Source organism: Nothobranchius furzeri, chromosome 1 (genome assembly GCF_043380555.1).
Source record: "Nothobranchius furzeri strain GRZ-AD chromosome 1, NfurGRZ-RIMD1, whole genome shotgun sequence".
Classification (NCBI taxonomy): domain Eukaryota; kingdom Metazoa; phylum Chordata; class Actinopteri; order Cyprinodontiformes; family Nothobranchiidae; genus Nothobranchius; species Nothobranchius furzeri.
In genome coordinates, this window is record NC_091741.1 from 45,120,515 (window position 1) to 45,138,277 (window position 17,763).

The 17,763-nt window shown below is 42.0% G+C and overlaps 1 protein-coding gene across 1 annotated transcript in view; it reads right to left on the reverse strand.

Moving 5' to 3' along the window:
* snd1 (staphylococcal nuclease and tudor domain containing 1) overlaps positions 1 to 17,763 on the reverse strand; it is a 225,577-nt gene that overhangs the window by 32,580 nt on the left and 175,234 nt on the right. The window contains exon 18 of the mRNA XM_015959730.3: positions 11,595 to 11,736. Within this exon, the coding sequence (XP_015815216.3) occupies positions 11,595 to 11,736 (142 nt within the window). The remainder of the gene's footprint in view (positions 1 to 11,594; positions 11,737 to 17,763) is intronic.

A 17,763-nucleotide genomic window follows, 5' to 3' on the forward strand; every position in this document is an offset into this window, starting at 1 on the left:
AGCAGGCATCCCAAGGCTCTAGTGAATACTATTAAGCTGTTTACAAAAGCCATTAAACGGCAGAAGGATAAATAATCACAGTTTGACAGAAGCATAGGCTGAAGGAGCACCTGCTGCTTCTTTAAACGACTCCAGCTTTTTTAAGAAAAAATTAATTTAAATTGAAACTGGAACACAATAAGACACAATCACAGAAATGAGTGAAACTATTCAAAAAATAAGCTAAAATGTAATGACCAAGATGAAAGTAAGAACAGTCTGGAGGACAGACGATACATAAAAGTAGCCAGAGCAGAGATCTTGCTCCTTTTAAGGCCTTGAGATTGTTTGACCATCATGTTCAAATAACAGATACACCATCTTTCATTCACACCAGTGAGGATTGTGTTGTTTACATCAGTTAATAAGAACATCAGACTTGTGGTGATTTAAAGTAGTAAAAACTTGTTCTAATGAGCTGCTTTTTGATTCTAGATATGTTTATGCTTTCAGACAAAACAAAGGTTTGTGAATGAAAGCATCAACTAAACAAAACAAAGAAATACTACAGATGATAGGAAAGATGCAAACTGATGAAAATAAGACAGAAATCAGGCTGCACTGCTATGCAATTAAAATTCTAAATGATTCATAATGTCATCCACCGCCGTTATTTTTTTTTAAAAGCGATCTCATAAAACATTAAAGGTAAGCTGGTTTGTTTTGGGAGAGTGAATTTAGTTCAGACAGTTTAGGCGGGATTACTGGGCAAAGTTCATGTTTAAGGTCACTCGTTAGTCTGAAATTCATAATATTCATGAGGACAGAAACAAGCTTTGGCTGCAAGAACAATAACAGAGTATTCTGACAGTAAAAGGTATCTCTGGTATAGTTTAAGTGTTCGAGAGGCCTTCAAGCCTCAAAAACCGGATTGTTACACAATTATGTGATTGGCCGACAGAGCTTACTTGGGGAGGTGGGGGAAGTGACAAGATGGGAGCTAAGATGAGTAAAGTGCCATTGACTCCCTTTCCTGACTGATGCTTTAGGGATTGTCAGCATGTGCCAAGCACTGAAGAGGATTACTATAAAAAACAAATGATCCACATACTTGACATATATAGCTCCACTCCCACTAGAAAGGAATATGGATTGCATCTCATGTGGAACCCCCCAACCCCTCCTACAATCAATTACACTCCTCCATTCTCTTCCTGCCTCCAGTCTGGTGCCTTTTACGGCAAATTACTGTTGTGTAATTGGAAAAGCCATCATTGAAAATTGTAAACGGAGGCGGCATCTGCGTCTCTGTTTTCATTCGGGTCTGTTCTCAACCTTTTTTGTGCCAACTGTTGAGAAGAACCGTCAAAGGTAATGCACCTCATTTGATCAGGAGGAGTCCAAAAATGGACCCGTTTTCTCCAAATGTGCTTAAATCTGGCCAATTTCGAAGTGAACCCTGTTTGGACATGTAAAGTGGCACTCCACTGTGAAAAATGTCTTTCAGCCACTCTGCTTTAGGAAGTGGATTCAAATGCTGACATTAGCCTAAATCGAGCATGCGGGAGTTGTGAAGAATGGTAACCGAGACGTTAATTTTCCACCTGTAATCCAAAGCAACTCACCTGAAACAGACAGGTGAGCTGACCTTTTTAGAAGCTAACTTGCGTATCTGATTTAATAATGAATGCTTTGAGAGGGGAGAGATCGCCCAGGCAGGGTTCGACCTCTAAATATTGCATCTTCTGGAGCGCCTGGAAGCTAGAAAAGTGAAAAAGAGCAACTATGTCCTGTCAAGTCTTCTGCAACTTTTAAAGCTGAACAAAATTAATTACGATTTCAAAGAATATTAAATTTAATCAGTCAGGCTTTCTCAAGATGACTAAATTAGAACAAACCATTGTTTCAGCTAGTGCATGGAAAGAAACAATTTTATTTTAATGAATACTAATTACACAGTATGTAAAATTTTTATGGATATAATTTAGCAGTAAAGTGGCTTTAGTTTGCATATGAATGCATACGCTGTGGGATAACAGTACATAAATTAATGCTATTTCACTTTGATAAGAACATTGCGCAGCTCGCCATATTCAATGTTTATTTTATGTTCAGCAGATTGAGGAATTTCTTCTTTTTTTGGCGAAAATCTTCTCTATTTTAACTTCACAACTAGTTTCTTAAACAGCCTCAAATGAATTATTCTATTCAACTGCAGAAGGCTTTTCAAAGCGACACCAAGCAGTCTTCAACACTTCAGCCAGTTCCTTTAAAAGTGAAGTTTAATGATTGTGTAGGTAGAAACTTTACCAAGTTCACATGGGACCACACTCTGCAGCCCTCTGCTGACCAGGAACAGCACTTAACAGTTTGGTGGCGAGGGTAGCTGTCCTAGGGGGCGCTCTTTACCTCTTTAAAAAAGAAGTGGGGTTTTTTTTTTCGTTGGCATAATGGTAGAGCCTAGAAGTAAAAGTCAGATAGTAATGTCTTTGGAGTCAAAGCAGAGAGCTAAAACCAGGGTGAACATTGGAGAAGCAAAAGGAGGCTGTAAGATCACGGGCTTATGATGACCTGGCGTTGTTACTCGACTTGGAAGCAGTAATATTCTTGATCAGCAGTGTGGATCGTTTAAATTTGTGGCATATTTAGTATCAGCTGGTTCACGTTAGTGTTAGCTTGTAGTTGGCGCTAGCTACAGCAGACTGCTGCAGGGTTATTTACGACAGTTGTAATTCCACTTTCAACCAGTAGGACGTAAAAGATGAAGTGTTTAGTATTACTTGGGGGGGGGGGGGGGGGGGGGCAACATGCCACACATCTTTGCACAAAACTGATTTTAGGAAAGATATTTTTGAAAAAAAAAAAAAGTAAAAAACTCATTTCTTTATTTAAAAAAAGAGACTAAATTTTGCTGACCTGATTAAAAGCAATTTAAACCTGTGAATGCTTCAGTTTAGTTCTATAAAGTAATCACTTAGCTGGGTAGACAAGACATCCAATTAGGGACCACTCATCTTGATAATTATGAAATGCAGAAGCAATTCTTATTCTCATACTGGAGTCAACACAATAAGGTAGGAACAATAAATGAATTAAATTCTCTGGTAGCATCAATGAAAACAAAGTAACAAAGCCATGAAAAATTGAATCATCAAGTCAGAAGAAAACCGAATTTCCAAAGACAGACTAATTTTAAGTTCTGCTGTCTGCCTGCTCTCCTATACCAGTAGCTGGTTCCAACACCATTAGGTGATGAACAGCTGCTGCATGTAAAAGGTAGAAGTGTGAATAATGTGGATGTGGTGGCACCTGGTTTGGGGGGGGTTTGACTCCACTCATTATGAGTCTGTACAGGTGCCAGGAAACAAGCACCAGACAGGATGTAGCGCCAACTGCACTGCAGCTGAGGCTTAGTTTGAGCATGTTTGTTGGTCAGGGTCACGCCTAGTCATGCAGTACCACAGAGGTGACACTTGTGTGAGGTATAAAGGGGAGTAGGTTTTCTGCTAGACCAGGAAGTCCGTAAAGAAAGGCTGATCTGAGATTAGATCTATAGAGATGTTTTTTTCCCGTGCTAAACCAGAGCCAAAGTTTGAATTGGAATTAGTTAATTAAGCTCTGCTTCCATGTTGGAACCAACTTTTTTCTGGTCCAGAGGATCAAATGGCTCAAGGAGACCAACAAACACTCAAAATCTGGGGTATTTTCTTATTAAAAAAAAGACAAATAGAGACTAATATATCTCAAAGATTCAAATTAGATGTTGAATCACTTGAGCTTGTGATTCTTAAAACAACTAAAGAATTAAATGAAAGAACAATTTTAAGTAGTGTAAGGATCAAACCTTAAGATGGCCGTCTGGCTGTTTGATTTTTTCAAAGAACCCACTCTAGCACCAGTCTAGCAAAGGAACCTCAAGTGGAAAACAACAGAAAATCTGCTCCAGGAAATATGTATTAGTAAACTGAGTTCTGTCTCTGTGCACATTGATATGCTTCATATTAAACTACAACTTACTAAGTTTTCAGGGGGAAAAAGCTCCAGAACATATTTGAACATGCCTAAAATGTAAACAAATTAAATATTTAGGCTAATACATATTATATTTAACTGGTTAACTACGACGACGTTTCAGCTTAGTGGAAAGACAACAACCGCACAGCTTATAGTCCCATGTGCCAGGAGTGGACTCTTGTCTTAGTGTCCAAGGTCACAGAGATCTGTGCAGGTCCCCCTCTGACAGTAATTACATATAGCCTCCAGAGAGAGAACAACACACACAAAGAAAACAGGGGATAAAGGACAGCAGCAAGAAGCACAAAGGTGTGTGTGTGTGTGTGTGTGTGTGTGTGTGTGGTGGGACAATAATGGGATAAATGGGTACAAATACAGATCTATACCCTAAATAAACAGAGGATTAAATAACAATCCCTCAAGGATGACTGGGTAAGTCTTCACCAACGCAGTTAACCACTTATCTATCAAGCATGTGTGATATGCACATTAAAAACACTTGCAAGTAATTAAATATTTATAATTATACAACAGTTAGTTCCGACCGAGTGATTTGATTGGTCATGAGACTTTCCAAGAGTGCTGATATCGGACTATAACAGCACTGGGACGGTTTACAAACCATATCACCCCGCTGTCCACAGATGTTCTAACCGTTATTGTAGAAAACATTTGTGTTGCCCAGCAACAGCCTTGTCTGAGTCTCCATTTCGTGCTGGGACCATTTGTGTTGGCGGAGCCTGATAAATTAAATAAATGAACAAATCATAATCTGTTGCTGCTTATTGTTATAAAATTAAAATGAGCAGGTGGAACTGTTGTATAAAAGCAACATCACACTCGAGGTCGTGCGTTGTTGCTGAACATCAGCACTGGTGTGATTATCTACGCCGGCACTCGGCCGCTACGACCGAATCACACCAGTGCTGATATTCAGCAACAACGCACTCCCTCTTGTATGATATTGCTTAATTAAAATGGGGAAAAGAGTCAAAACAGAATATACATGATACCCAGAAGGGAAAATTTACTGACTGCAGTTTTGGTGTTTGACCATTTGTAGGTGTACCCCTTTTTATGCAGGTACAGCTGTGAGGACTTGCATGACCACTTGTGTCTACAAACCACAACATATAAATACATCCTGGCCTACTACACAGGCACAGCTCCCACTGGACTAATGGTTTGAAAACGCCCCCTAACTATTAATGACTGTAGCATTTTTGCTGTCTCTCACCTTCTCTGTTGCACTTCGCCTACTGACCAACCAAAGCTGTGTTTTGATTTTTTATAAGTTTAAACATATGAAATGTGACTTAATTTTTTCTTCTTCCACCAATTTTAAGGAAATGTGAGGTTTTGTCTTTGATGACCCTTTTTCACCAACATGTTCAATCACGACTAAATGTTGACTTTGTCCATTTCCTAGAATATGGCACCTCTGTCTGGTGTTTTTAATATGCCTCAGATATGTCTACTTATGACTGCAGTAATGTTTATTTTGATCCAAAAGAGTAACCTTTGGACCACAGGTGCGTAAGCATAGATTGTGTTTACATTTTCAGTTAAATCGCGACTTATTCATTGATGCATCATCATCATCATCATCATCATCATCATAAACAAAATTGAGGAAATATGGTTTGGGTTCTTCCTATAAGCCATTTGAGGTTTCTAATGTATTTTTTAAAACTTAAAGTCAAAAATGACTTAAGCTACTTCTAAATGTGTTCTTACTACCGAGTATTGGTCAAAGAGGGCAAGGAGGATTTTATGTCTAGACTGAATGTCTAGTGAGCAATGGGATGTATAGGATGCACAAGGACGATGTTCAAACTGAAAGTTATGTTGTTACACATGGGCGCGGACCGCCATCACTCCGATGGACCCAATACTGGCGGCACTTAGACCCATGCTTTCTGTAAGCTGGTATTCAGTCGTCAACTGTAATCACCAAACTACCTGAGAAGTTCAGCTTCTCAGCTTATCTGAGTTCATAAATTCCTTCACTTTGGATTGTGGTGGGGTGGGGGCAGGGGCATATAATGACATTTTAAAGCACTCAGCTTGTGTGATTTTACAAGATCCAACACTTACCTTCCAAAAGCTGGGATGACTTAATGCAGCTTTGAGGTCACGTTGGTAAAAATGAAAGAAACCAAGGTAGGAGAGGTGGAGGAGGGTGAGGAGGGGGCAAACAAATGGGAGAGGGAGGCAGAGGGGCCGAGGACCGTTCAGGTAGTGCTTCCTTGCTGAGAAATATTAACTACCACATAAGCCTCTTGGTGGAAGAACAGAAGCCAATTAAAGGGAGAAAATGTATAAATAGCAATACCTCAGCTTTGCTGGATCATCTACAATAAAGGGCTTTTTAGGAGAAAAGATTGAATGCACACAGTTCTCCTGTCATAATACACAGAGCAGCCATAGAAAAAATGCTGTTTGTGTACAATTTCTTGACATGCAGCGCTTGGGTTAAAACAGGAAAAGGAACTTGTTAAAGCTTTGCATCTTACAGTTTCTCTGGCAGACACGAGGAACTACAGAGACATGCTAAAAATCAATAAAAACACTTTGATTAGCTCATTCGCGCGTTGCTCATGTGCAGCAGGTATCCCCAAAAGACCTTCAACTCCTCCTCTTGACACATCTGGCTTTTACCTTTTCCCTACTGGCCGGAGATGCTGCTGAAGGCATCGACTCGGACTTATGTCTCAGCCACGTTCTGTCCATCTCTGCCCTCGATGTGACACGTGAGTTTCATCAATGATAAAAGCTTCAGCAGAACCGGAACAATGCTCCCGACTGACTGAGCGCAAAAGCACTGCAGCCGGAGGAAGTGCACAGGCTTTGATTTAGATTCACAGATCACGGCAAAAAGAGAAGTAATAGTTTGTTTGTGCACAATACCAAATAGAATGCCTTGAGATTTTTTATATAACTCAAAAAAGGGAAAACAGACTTTTCACTCATGTACGATTGAATTATTATGGAGGAAGCTGCTTTTGGTTAAAATAGCAGTAAATTCTGAGTAACCCCCTGACCTGGACTATGATAGAAGCATCAATTTGCACCAAAGCGCTGCTGCTCAGTTTTATCTGTACAGCGACAGTGGCACAGGATGTAAGTGCTCGCCCCATAATCGGAAGGTTGCAGGTTAGAGCTCCGCTCGGCCTGTCGCGTCCTTGGGCAAGACACGTAACCTTACTGGTGGTGTTCGGAGGGACCGGTGGTGCCAGTGTACGGCAGACTCGCCTCTGTCAGTGTGCCCCTGGGCAGCTGTAGCTACAGTGTAGCTCATCACCACCAGGGTGTGCCTGTGTTATAAAGCCCCTTGGGGGATCCAGGACTCTAGAAGGCGCTATATCAAATACAGGCCATTTACCGGTACCATTTTCCTTGTTTTCCAAAGTAAACTTGCATATGAATAACTCAGGAATAAAAGAGAATTTGTTATTTTAAACAAAAATAACCTTAAATGGCTTCAATATTAATGCTCCGTTCTTACCAGTGTTGGGAGAAACGGCGCTTCAGTTGAACAGTGTTACTTTTTAGATGACGGAGTAATCCAATTCATTACTTTTCCCATCATTGCAACGCCAATACCTTTACTGGGCATGTAAAGTGGCATGTTACTACAGTGTGGTTGAAAGCACAGCAGTGCTGTCAGGCTCTGACAGCCACAGCAGTGTTGCGGCTGTCATGCACTTAACGGCTCTCGGAGACTATCTGAGCCGGCCCTTTCTTGGGGAAGCCGAAGTGAGTGACATAGACCCCCCCCCCATCCTACCCCGTGCCAGCGTTACAAACGGCAAAAATGGACAAACACACGTGCACGCTTTTATTAGAAGCTGCTTTCACCTAAATGTTTAATTTTCTTATTTTTAACTCAAATTTGTAATCCTCTTTCATTTGTTTTATGGTATTTTATAATTTGAATACTTTGTTTTTATCTTTATAATTTATGAATTTGACATCTGTCCACCCGTGTCGGAGGTCGCATCTTCACAACATTTGTGATCAAGTTTTACGGGAAAATATGTGATGTAATAATGTTATCTTGTGATTTTTTATCTATATGTCATCCTAAAAACAATAAAAAAGGTACAGTAAAAACATTCTTGTTCACTCTTTTGCAGCAAGCTTATCATTTTTGAAAGTTATGTAAAAGGAGGTAATCTCACTCCGTTTAACCATCTTTTATTTGAGGTAGTTTAGCCCTCATAATGGTCAATGAGTTCTGTGAATTTGGAAATATTTGCTCTTCACTGCTTAAGGGAAATAGAATATTTTAGGTAAACATAATTTCCCACAACACCTATTTCATGTGGATCATGGTGTGCTTGATGTAAACAAACTGGCTGCCGCTACCATCTAATAGATATGGAGTGATCAATGGCTGCTCGTTAACCACAGCTGGTGCAGAAGGGTTGGTGAGCCGAGGACACGCTGTGGAGATCAAGTAAACAGTGCTGACTTATCCACCAGCTAATCGTAGCTCACGGCTGGCGTGGTGGAGATGGGCGTCACGAGCTACTAGTTAGCCATAGCTAGAGCTGGGGACACGCTGCGTATGCTGCACGTAAACTCCCATGGATTACCAGCCAAAGTAGACTAAAGTCTAAAGTTAATGTTTGAGAAGAAGCCCTCGGAGAAGCACGTCTGTAACGCGTAGAGAACTACAATGCCATTAGTAAAGTGTTGTGGAGATAAAGTAAACAACGCTGCTTTAGCCACTGGCTAGCGGACGAGTGCTGGAGCGTGCTGGGAGAGACGGCAGGCTGCAGGTGCGAACAGAACAAAAACAGAAAAGAGAGGAGACTTGAGTAGAAGGACTTTGGAACGGACACGTTGGGACCGTTTCGGGAGTTCAGGTATTAGGAAAAGACGAATGAGGTGAGTTTGGGAGTCAGAGACACTAATCAGAGGCTGGCGTCCAGCTAACAGGGGGCAGGGATCTTGTTTTGGACATGATGACGGACTGACACATTTTATGTCTTTTGGATTTAATTGTTTATTAATCAAACTAACAAGTACAGCAACGATGTAGCTATTCTTTTACCATTTCTTAGTTGAATTAGCAGACTCCATGCTTCCAGAGCACACTGCTGCCCTCTGCTGGTTATTTCAGGTTACAGTCATAGTCCAAACAGGTAACGTGGAGCTCGTATGTCCCTAAACAGCTACTGTATTTTAAGATGGTGGATGACCATGGAGCGTCGACCACAGTTTATGTATATAAAATGTAAAATTTCAAGTTGAGAGGAATATTGAGAATTGATGTTGATGCGAAATTAGAAAACAGACACGTTTGTGAACTGGAAACTAGGGCTGTCGCGGTAACCGCAAAAATGAAATATCGCAATATGAAGAAGCCCACCGCGCTGCATCATGGGCCACCGCGATTACTGAACTTGGTTCAACTCAATGATGCATGTTGAGAAGGATGGCTGCACTGGTATCAAAACGAAACGTTACTTCGCTCCTTTGGGAGCACTTTGGTTTTCAGTACGTCAGCTGCTGCGCAGCCAGAGTCCTTGGCCGAGACAGAGCTGCCGCCAGCGGCAAAAAATAAATAAATAATAAACGCTCGGAGACCTCCTGAAGTCCCGGACAAGCACTGCTTCTGCAACTGTCCCGAAGAGAGTTTGAGCCGAGCTGGAGCTCACTCGCTACCTGCAGGAGGAATGCATCCACCCTAAAGAAACCCCCTGACATGGTGGAGCAACAACCGGGAAAGATTCCCTTTGCTCGCCAGAGTCGCACGCAAGTTGAGTTCGGAAGCGAGCGAGGCCGGACCGGAGCGGAGGTAGTGGAATTTGGGGTAAGTGCAACGAGCGCACCATCCGAGAGGGTTTTCAGCGTTGCTGGAAATGTTGCCACCCCTCTCAGATCCTCACTCAAACCGTATATGGTTAACATGCTGGTTTTCCTTGTAGGTAACAAGGACGTGACCGAGCTATAAATCACAGTCATTTGTGTGTGTGAAAGTGAAATGATAGTGCGCCCGCCCCCCGGCGCGCGCGCGCCCGGTACATGCAATTTTTTATGCTTGATTTTAAACAACTAAACAAAATGGGGACTGGTTTCTTATTTGTTAGATGCTGCAGCCAAATTTGCATTTAAAAGTTTAACCTTCTCCTGAATTTTGTTGTTTTTAAGTTCAGTCGGACTCCAACTGTCGGACAAACAAACGTTACTGCGATCTGTGTTGTTACTGCCCTTTGATCTGCATTCAGTAAAGCGTTATAAAAGAAGGCACGGCAATTTTTAACCTTTTTTAAATGTGTAAACATTATGTTTAGATAGTACTGCAATAAAAAAAAGTGCTGCAATAATATCGCATACCGCAATATTAAGCCACCCTGAATCACCGCAGGGGGAATTCCTCAACCGCGACAGCCCTACTGGAAACACAGGATTTGATAGTAAACAGTTAAAAATATTACACACTGGGGCTTTAAAGTTATCCATAATAACAACTGCACTAGTAGGATTTAAGTTTGAGACATCTCTGAATCCCTAAAAGGTGGCCTATTTATTATTTATTAGGCAGACTGGATATGTATTCCAGATATTTATAAGAACATTCTTACTGAATGAACTTTTTAGATATCTGAAATGTTCACTCTAGATAGTAAGAATCATTCAGAATCATTCACGTTATAAATATTATACAACGTCACTGCATTACAGAGCATAAAATTAGCATTACAATTACTTTGCTAGGTAACTAATTACTTTTACAATGTGGTAACTGAGTAACTATTACCTTTTGGAAATGGTTATTTTGTAATTATAACCACTTACTTTTTATTGTAAGTTACCCAACAATGGTCATTACAAGGCTTTACAACACCAAACCAAACATAAGCTGGTAGCAACACTATTAGGACTCACCGTGCATTCTTCTCCAAAAGTGTGAAACACGTATTGTTCTTTAAGCCTGGGAGCTAGAACAAGACAGCGGTTGCACGTTTCATGTGTAACACTGTTTCATGTATTGTTCATGAGAAAATGAACTTGAATTGAAACTATAATCCCCCAGTGGCAAATGAGGCAGTTTTGGCACCTAATAGGTTTTCAAGTGCTTATGAAGGTAAACAAATGCTCAAATTTGCTTGTGTGTAAATTACTACCACCTGCAGCTGTAGTTTTTATTACTCAAGTCATTTAATAGTAGGAACAAATGGGATGTCCTTTGTTTGGGTGAGAGGAATGTTGCTGCAGTTGACGTCTGACCGATGGAGACGATTACCATTTAGAGAGTCAGCCAGGTGTTCAAATGGAATTAAAAGTTGGAGAAAACTTACTTGTTTGTTGAAATAAATAAGCTCTTAGTGCTAAGCTGCAAAGTTTCATAATCCAGCCACTGGACATGAAAAAACTAGTGTTTATGCAGCAATTTCAATAGAAATCAGATTATATAGTTTCATGCATTTCCTGTCAAATGATGTCTATCAGAAGATGCTGCTCTAGTCCTGCTTTGTAAGCCCCAATTTCATTTTTCCTAAACAAAAAAAAAAAAATTAAATGATTTTTTATTCTATCTACAAGTGTCACAAATATCTTTCCACATTTATACAACTGTCTTGTTGTACCTGTCTCTACATCCTGAGCGTAGAAGTGAAGAGTATCTGCAATTTCAGTGACATATACTGGTCTGTAGTTGGTCACACGTTCCTTCTCCTCTGACACATGCACAACCTCTTCCACTGGTTTCTCCTCATAGTTGGCCCAGATCTAGGAGACACACAACACAGGGACAGAAGCAGGTCAGTGTCTGCGGAAGTCCTTTGCAATGCAACACAGATGCTTAGGCAAACAGTCAGTATTAAAGCAGTCAAACAGGAAAAGGATGGAAAACGTGATGTCCTTGGAACATATTTTAATGTGCTCGAGGCATTTACATCATGTTTAACATCTGCATGTCAGCCATAATAATTATAAGAATGAAAGCATCATCTAATCACCAGTTTTACTTATGGTCACAGTTCAAACAGCTGATCTGACCATAATGAGGCCCCTTCTGCAGTTTCAACAACTTTCTAAACTACAAAAATGTCACAAAAACTCTGGATAAAAACACATTTCCAGAATGTATTTTTTTAATTCTCGGGGTTTTGACTTGCATCACAGATACAGCTGAAACCAAAAAAAGCAGGTTAAATCTGGAGCTGAGGAGAGCTACTTTGGGATGGGTGATAATGTCACAAACTTGGTAAAAGACGTAGTCATTGAAGTACTTCCACAAGCACAGCGGTTCATGTTTGTGTGTGTAAGCAGGTTGCATCATTTCGCAACTGCATCAAGGTTAGTTCTGTCTCACCTCCACAGAGAAAAAGAAACCCAAAACAAAAACACAGAGGGCAGGAGGCTCGTTAGGGAGCCACGCTCTGCCTCGGGCCACATATCAAACAACGTGGACATCAGTAGGTGTGTGCGTGAGTGTGTTCACACAGGGACGCAGCACACCGAGTGGGTGGTTATTAAGACAGAAAGCTGCATGTTTGTAAACAACTTCGATACAGTAATAGTATTAAGCACATGCACAACCCAAGATGGTCAGGATGAAAGGCAGCTAATCAACTCCCTGTGGATAAATTGTAGCACAGGAGGCGCGGCTGAGTGGGGAACTCAAAAGTCCAAAAGTGCAACCGAGTTTAACGCTCCAACTTTCTCCAGAGTTGAAGCGACGCAGCTTGTTACCGTTCATTTCTGCTTCCCGTTTAGGGAAGGTTTGCTCTGAAAAGGGCACGGATAAATAAAGGTCAGGAAAAATTAACAACATTGGTTCAGGTTAATCATTTAACGGCATGATATTTTCACTTTCATTCCATTAGGTAGTGTTGTCCTTTCACAGATCTGACTTCACCCTTGATTTTTTAATAATACACCGGCTCACCTGCATGCTATAGCGTAATCGGATATTACTGGTATGATGATGATGGTGGGTGAGTGAGTGCGTGTGTGTCTGTGTGTGTGCGTGCACAAGGAACAGAACCAAGCAACGAATGCTTTCTTTCAGCCTAGTCTTCACAAAACGAGAATCTCATTACAGAACTGCATTAATCCCCCAAAACACAACAAAAACTCGGGACTCGGGTCGCGAATGACCACAGTCACCAATTCTTGTCATGTGTCTATGTATGTATGTATGTCTGATCTCAGAATTGTGTGTACTGAAACTCTAATTTCCCTCTGGGATTAATAAAGTATCTTTGAAATTGAATTCAAATTGAAAAACTGCATGGCTGCAGGAAAACAGGGGAGAAAGATGGGAAGTAAACCAGGAGAAATGCTGGGGGTAGAGGGCAGGCAAGGTTAATGAGGGGCAAAAACACAGCCATGCTTCGCAAAGCCCAAGATCAACCAGGATATTTTTTTCTCTCCAGCATTAAACAGGTGTGTGCATTATTAGCATAACAAACAGCTACGCTATAATCAGCGCACCTTTGCAGATCCTGGAATACACAGCGCCCAGTAATAAACATGCTCCCCACATTGCAACTGACATGACTCGGCTTTTAATCAAACCTGCAGCGCCAATTAGGGATGACAAAGATTAGGTGTCACCATTCATTAGCCTGGTGGCCGTCACTGCAGCACTTTTAAAGTGGTGGCAAGTGTTTGAGTTCTGGACTGGACACACTGTGTGGCTGCAAGGGCATACGGCTCTCAAGGTGTAAAAATAAGTGGGCGTCCACATAAAGATCTTTGTTTTCTGCAGCTAACAGGGACAATTTTAAGAATTGTGGCACAGTGTCCAAATTGACACCTTTGCACCCTCAAAACCAGCCACAGCTTCAAATTTCTCTTTGTTGAGTATTTATGAATAAGAGCTGTTGTATCCAGACTACTAAAAGAACGGAGATTAGAATAATACAGGATGTAAAGTTGCTTTGCAGGGTGTCCGACTGCACCATTAGAGACACGATGACCCTTCATCTCATTTTAGAGCACCGACTCACGCACGCACGCACGCACGCACGCACGCACACACACACACACACACACACACACACACACACACACACACACACACACACTATGCCCAAGGCTGATGACCTTCTGTGAGCAACCAACCATCCTGTTTGTTCCACTTGAATGCAGGTATGTGACTGCTGTTCTGCTGCTGCTGCGCAACTGCAGATGGATACAAGAGCCACCAAGCTGCCAGAAACGATGAGCGAATAAAAGAGAGGGAAGGGAATAGAAGAGAGATAGAAGAGTGGGGGGGTGCAGACAGGCAAGTAGGCTGGAGTTGAAAGGACAAGAAGTCCTAATACAGAGAGCAAGCTGACCTTCACATCAGTAGAGTGACAGAACACACTCACAGCCAAATGAGTGACAAGTGAATCCAGGGGGTGAAGTGATGATGGAGAAAAGGTTGCTCTTGGGCAGCACAGGGATTATCAGAGTCACATAATAAAGCTATGATAGTGTGTCCGTGTTTGTTGGACTGAAATTAGACCAACTCCGTCCCCAAATATTATCTCAACACTACAGTTTCTATTCTATTGTTCACCTAAAGAATCACTTTTCAGGTAATCTTTATTATACAATTTCACTTGAGTTCCACCAGTAATACAGTAAAACATGTTCAGATATTCTACACTTGAAAACAATGAGTAACAGTGGGCAGCAGCAGCTCAGGAGGCAGCGCATAATCTGAAGGATTTAGGTTCAATCCCGGCTTCCTGCAGAAATGCTGCTGTTGTGTCCTTGGGCAAGGCACTTAACCCACCATGCCTGCTGGTGATGGTCGGAGGGACCGGTGTTCGTCAGACTCGCTTCAGTCAGTGCGTCCCAGGGCAGCTGCAGCTACATCGTAGCTCATCATCACCAGTGTATGAATGTGTGTGATTGTGTTGTGAAGCGCCTTGGGGGACTGTAGAACCCTAAAGGTTGGTTTATGCTTGACGCGTCCGCGAGGTCCGCACGGCTCCGTGCGGAAAAGTTGCGTCATTTTGCGTCATTTTAACAACCACGCCCCTCCACCATGTCTCTGCACGGCCCAAGATTTCCGCAACGCGCACCTCGGAAAATTTCTAACCACGCGGACGGACGGACGCAGAAAAACATGGCAGACAGGCAAGAACTAGTATGGCAGAGGTTCGTAAATACAGACATTTGTATGATTCAGCTCTCAGAGATCACCGGGATCAACATGTAGTTAATTCTTGGAGAGAAATAGCTCGCACTGTCGGAAAAGACGAGGACGCTGTTAAAAATGCTGAAATGCCATGTTGTAAACAGTAATTTTTACTTCTACTATGGTGTAGTGTTGGATGCATGCCGTAGAGCTCCATGCTGCCCCCTACAGTTTGGGAGAATATTGGCTCACCGCAGAGATGAACCGCACGTACCATAAATGCTGCCAGTTGTGAAGCGCGTTCCATCCGCGAGCCGCATCACCGCGCGGAAAGTGAATGCGTCAAACATAAACCAAGCTTAAGAAGGCGCTATACAAATACAGGCTCTTCACCATTTCGTTTATATAAGAAACTCACCCCTTTAAATGTTCTATAAGCCTGCTGTCGTGTTGGCCTTGATAGTTTAAGCGCCCACATTTCCTCTCGTTTTGCCATGTGCCGATGCCGGTTCAACTCCCACTGTTGGCCGTAATTTATTTTACCAGCTGAAGAAGATTTCATTTATTTATATTTAAAGCTGGATTTATACTTCCCCGTCAGCTCCAAAAGGAAGAGACACACACGCACGGATGGAGACAATTTGCCCTCATACTTCTCGTGTTGCAAAACAATTCCCCACCAGGACAACAGAGGGCGTAGCGCTGTTCTGTGGTATCCTGTCACGTATCGGGTCCAAGATTGTGTGTTTATATTGTGTTTTTTGTATATAAGAGACTTTTTAGGGCAGAAAAATTTGTCTCTCATTCTCCTCCACCTCTTCATGCGCTCGCCATCTCTAAACCCACGTTTCCTGTCATTTCCGTACACAAATAAAACGCTTGCTGCGTATCTTTTCACTCCTCCAGTCCAAGAGTTTTTTCACGAGGTATTCTTCAAGCTTCTCCATGTCTGCCGCTAGTTGTCCTCAGCTCTCTTTATGTTTTTGAGGGCACAATGGCGGCTGTGTAGATGACAGCAGTGTCCTGACCAATCACAAGCTTGCGTTCTCCGTCTCGACGAACGGATGTTTAGAAAAGAGAGCTCGACTCCATCTGTCCTTGCGAGGGCTCTCCAGCAGGCTTGCAAGGATGGATTATGACGTTGCGTGTCTCCGCACTGACGCAGAAGCATGACTCAGGCTTTAGTTGTACTGATTTTTTTCAGCATAATATTGTCTCTAAAGATCTTTGAATTTGGTCATTTCTAAGCTGCATTTTAGTTGATTTACTCTGATCACCTCACATGGACTCACACTGGCTAAATAAAGAAAGTAAATAAAGAAAAATACATATTAGTCCTCATTTTAAGCTGTTTACCAATAAAAAGTTGACAACATCATACTGGTAAGTGTATCTAAAAAAAGAAGAAACATGTTATTGCCGCGACTGGGAGGCAAACCTGCGCAAAGCTACATGCTAGGCTGGCATTCTAACCACTGGACTACCAAGTCTATTACAGAATAGTCACCTACACATATCCTGTGCTGGCCATAATGTGCCTTTTGTGGACAGGACACATGGTTTTTGGTAGTGTTTTATCCCCAATGCAGAAGTAATTTGTCAGAATATTCATAGAATATCCAGGTTTCAGTACCAAGACCAGCGTGAAGGAGAAATGCCTGAATGTCGCAAGTGGGCTACTTTCTTCTCTATGTAGGAAAAAACATTACATCAATAAAATTGAGGCTGAGGAAGGAAAATACATGAATGCAGCCAAAAATGGGGTTGAGGGTATTTCTCATGAGGAAATGACAATGCCACATAGCAAAAAGCTCCAAATAGTGGATTTTCCATGATATGGGTCCTTTAACGTTAAAGTCCCATTAATTCATCACACACTAGTGAAATTCATCTCCGCATTTGACCCATCAGTGTTTACCCTAGAAATTTTCCCAGCCGTAGTGCACAGGGTGTTATATTTGGTCCGTTTCGCTGCCATGAGAGCAAGGAAGGAGGTAATAGCACTGGGAACGTTTCGGTGTCGTGTGTCTGCAGTGAGAGCAGGGGTGTTGGGGGTTTGATTTCATAGCTGTGGCGCTAGAATTTCAGATCCTATGTAGGGGAAACACTGCCCATCCCCATGGGGAATGGTGAGCTGCAGCTGTGGCCACGCTCAGGAACGGTTTGATGGTTTAAACCCCCAATCCAACCTCTAGCAGGGAGCAGGGAGGCATTGGGTCCCATTGTTAAAGTCTTTGGTATGACCCGACTGGGATTCGTACCCCGATCTCCCAGTCCCAGGGCGGACAGTCTACCACTAGGCCACTGAGAAGGTCCAAAAAGGTCCAAACCAATGCCCATTTTCATTTACGTGTGTAAGACCAGCTCTTTGATGCAAAGTACTCTACATGTGGTTAGGAGATTTGTCAACTGAGACAATTTATTGGTATATTTAATTTCTAAGAGCACGAAGAGTCCAAAAAGACCAAATAAGTTACATAATAAATTCACACATTTGATCACAAGTGGATGAATAAACAGACAGATGGAAGAGTGAGCACACATTGTGCCAGAAAATGGGTTAAATTAAAAACTGTTTAAAAGTGGCAAAGAAAAACTTCACTCACTGAAGCAACTGATGACATTCTGTCAAAAAAAGGTTCCATTTTGGTGCCCGTCTGTGTAAGGTGCCCTTC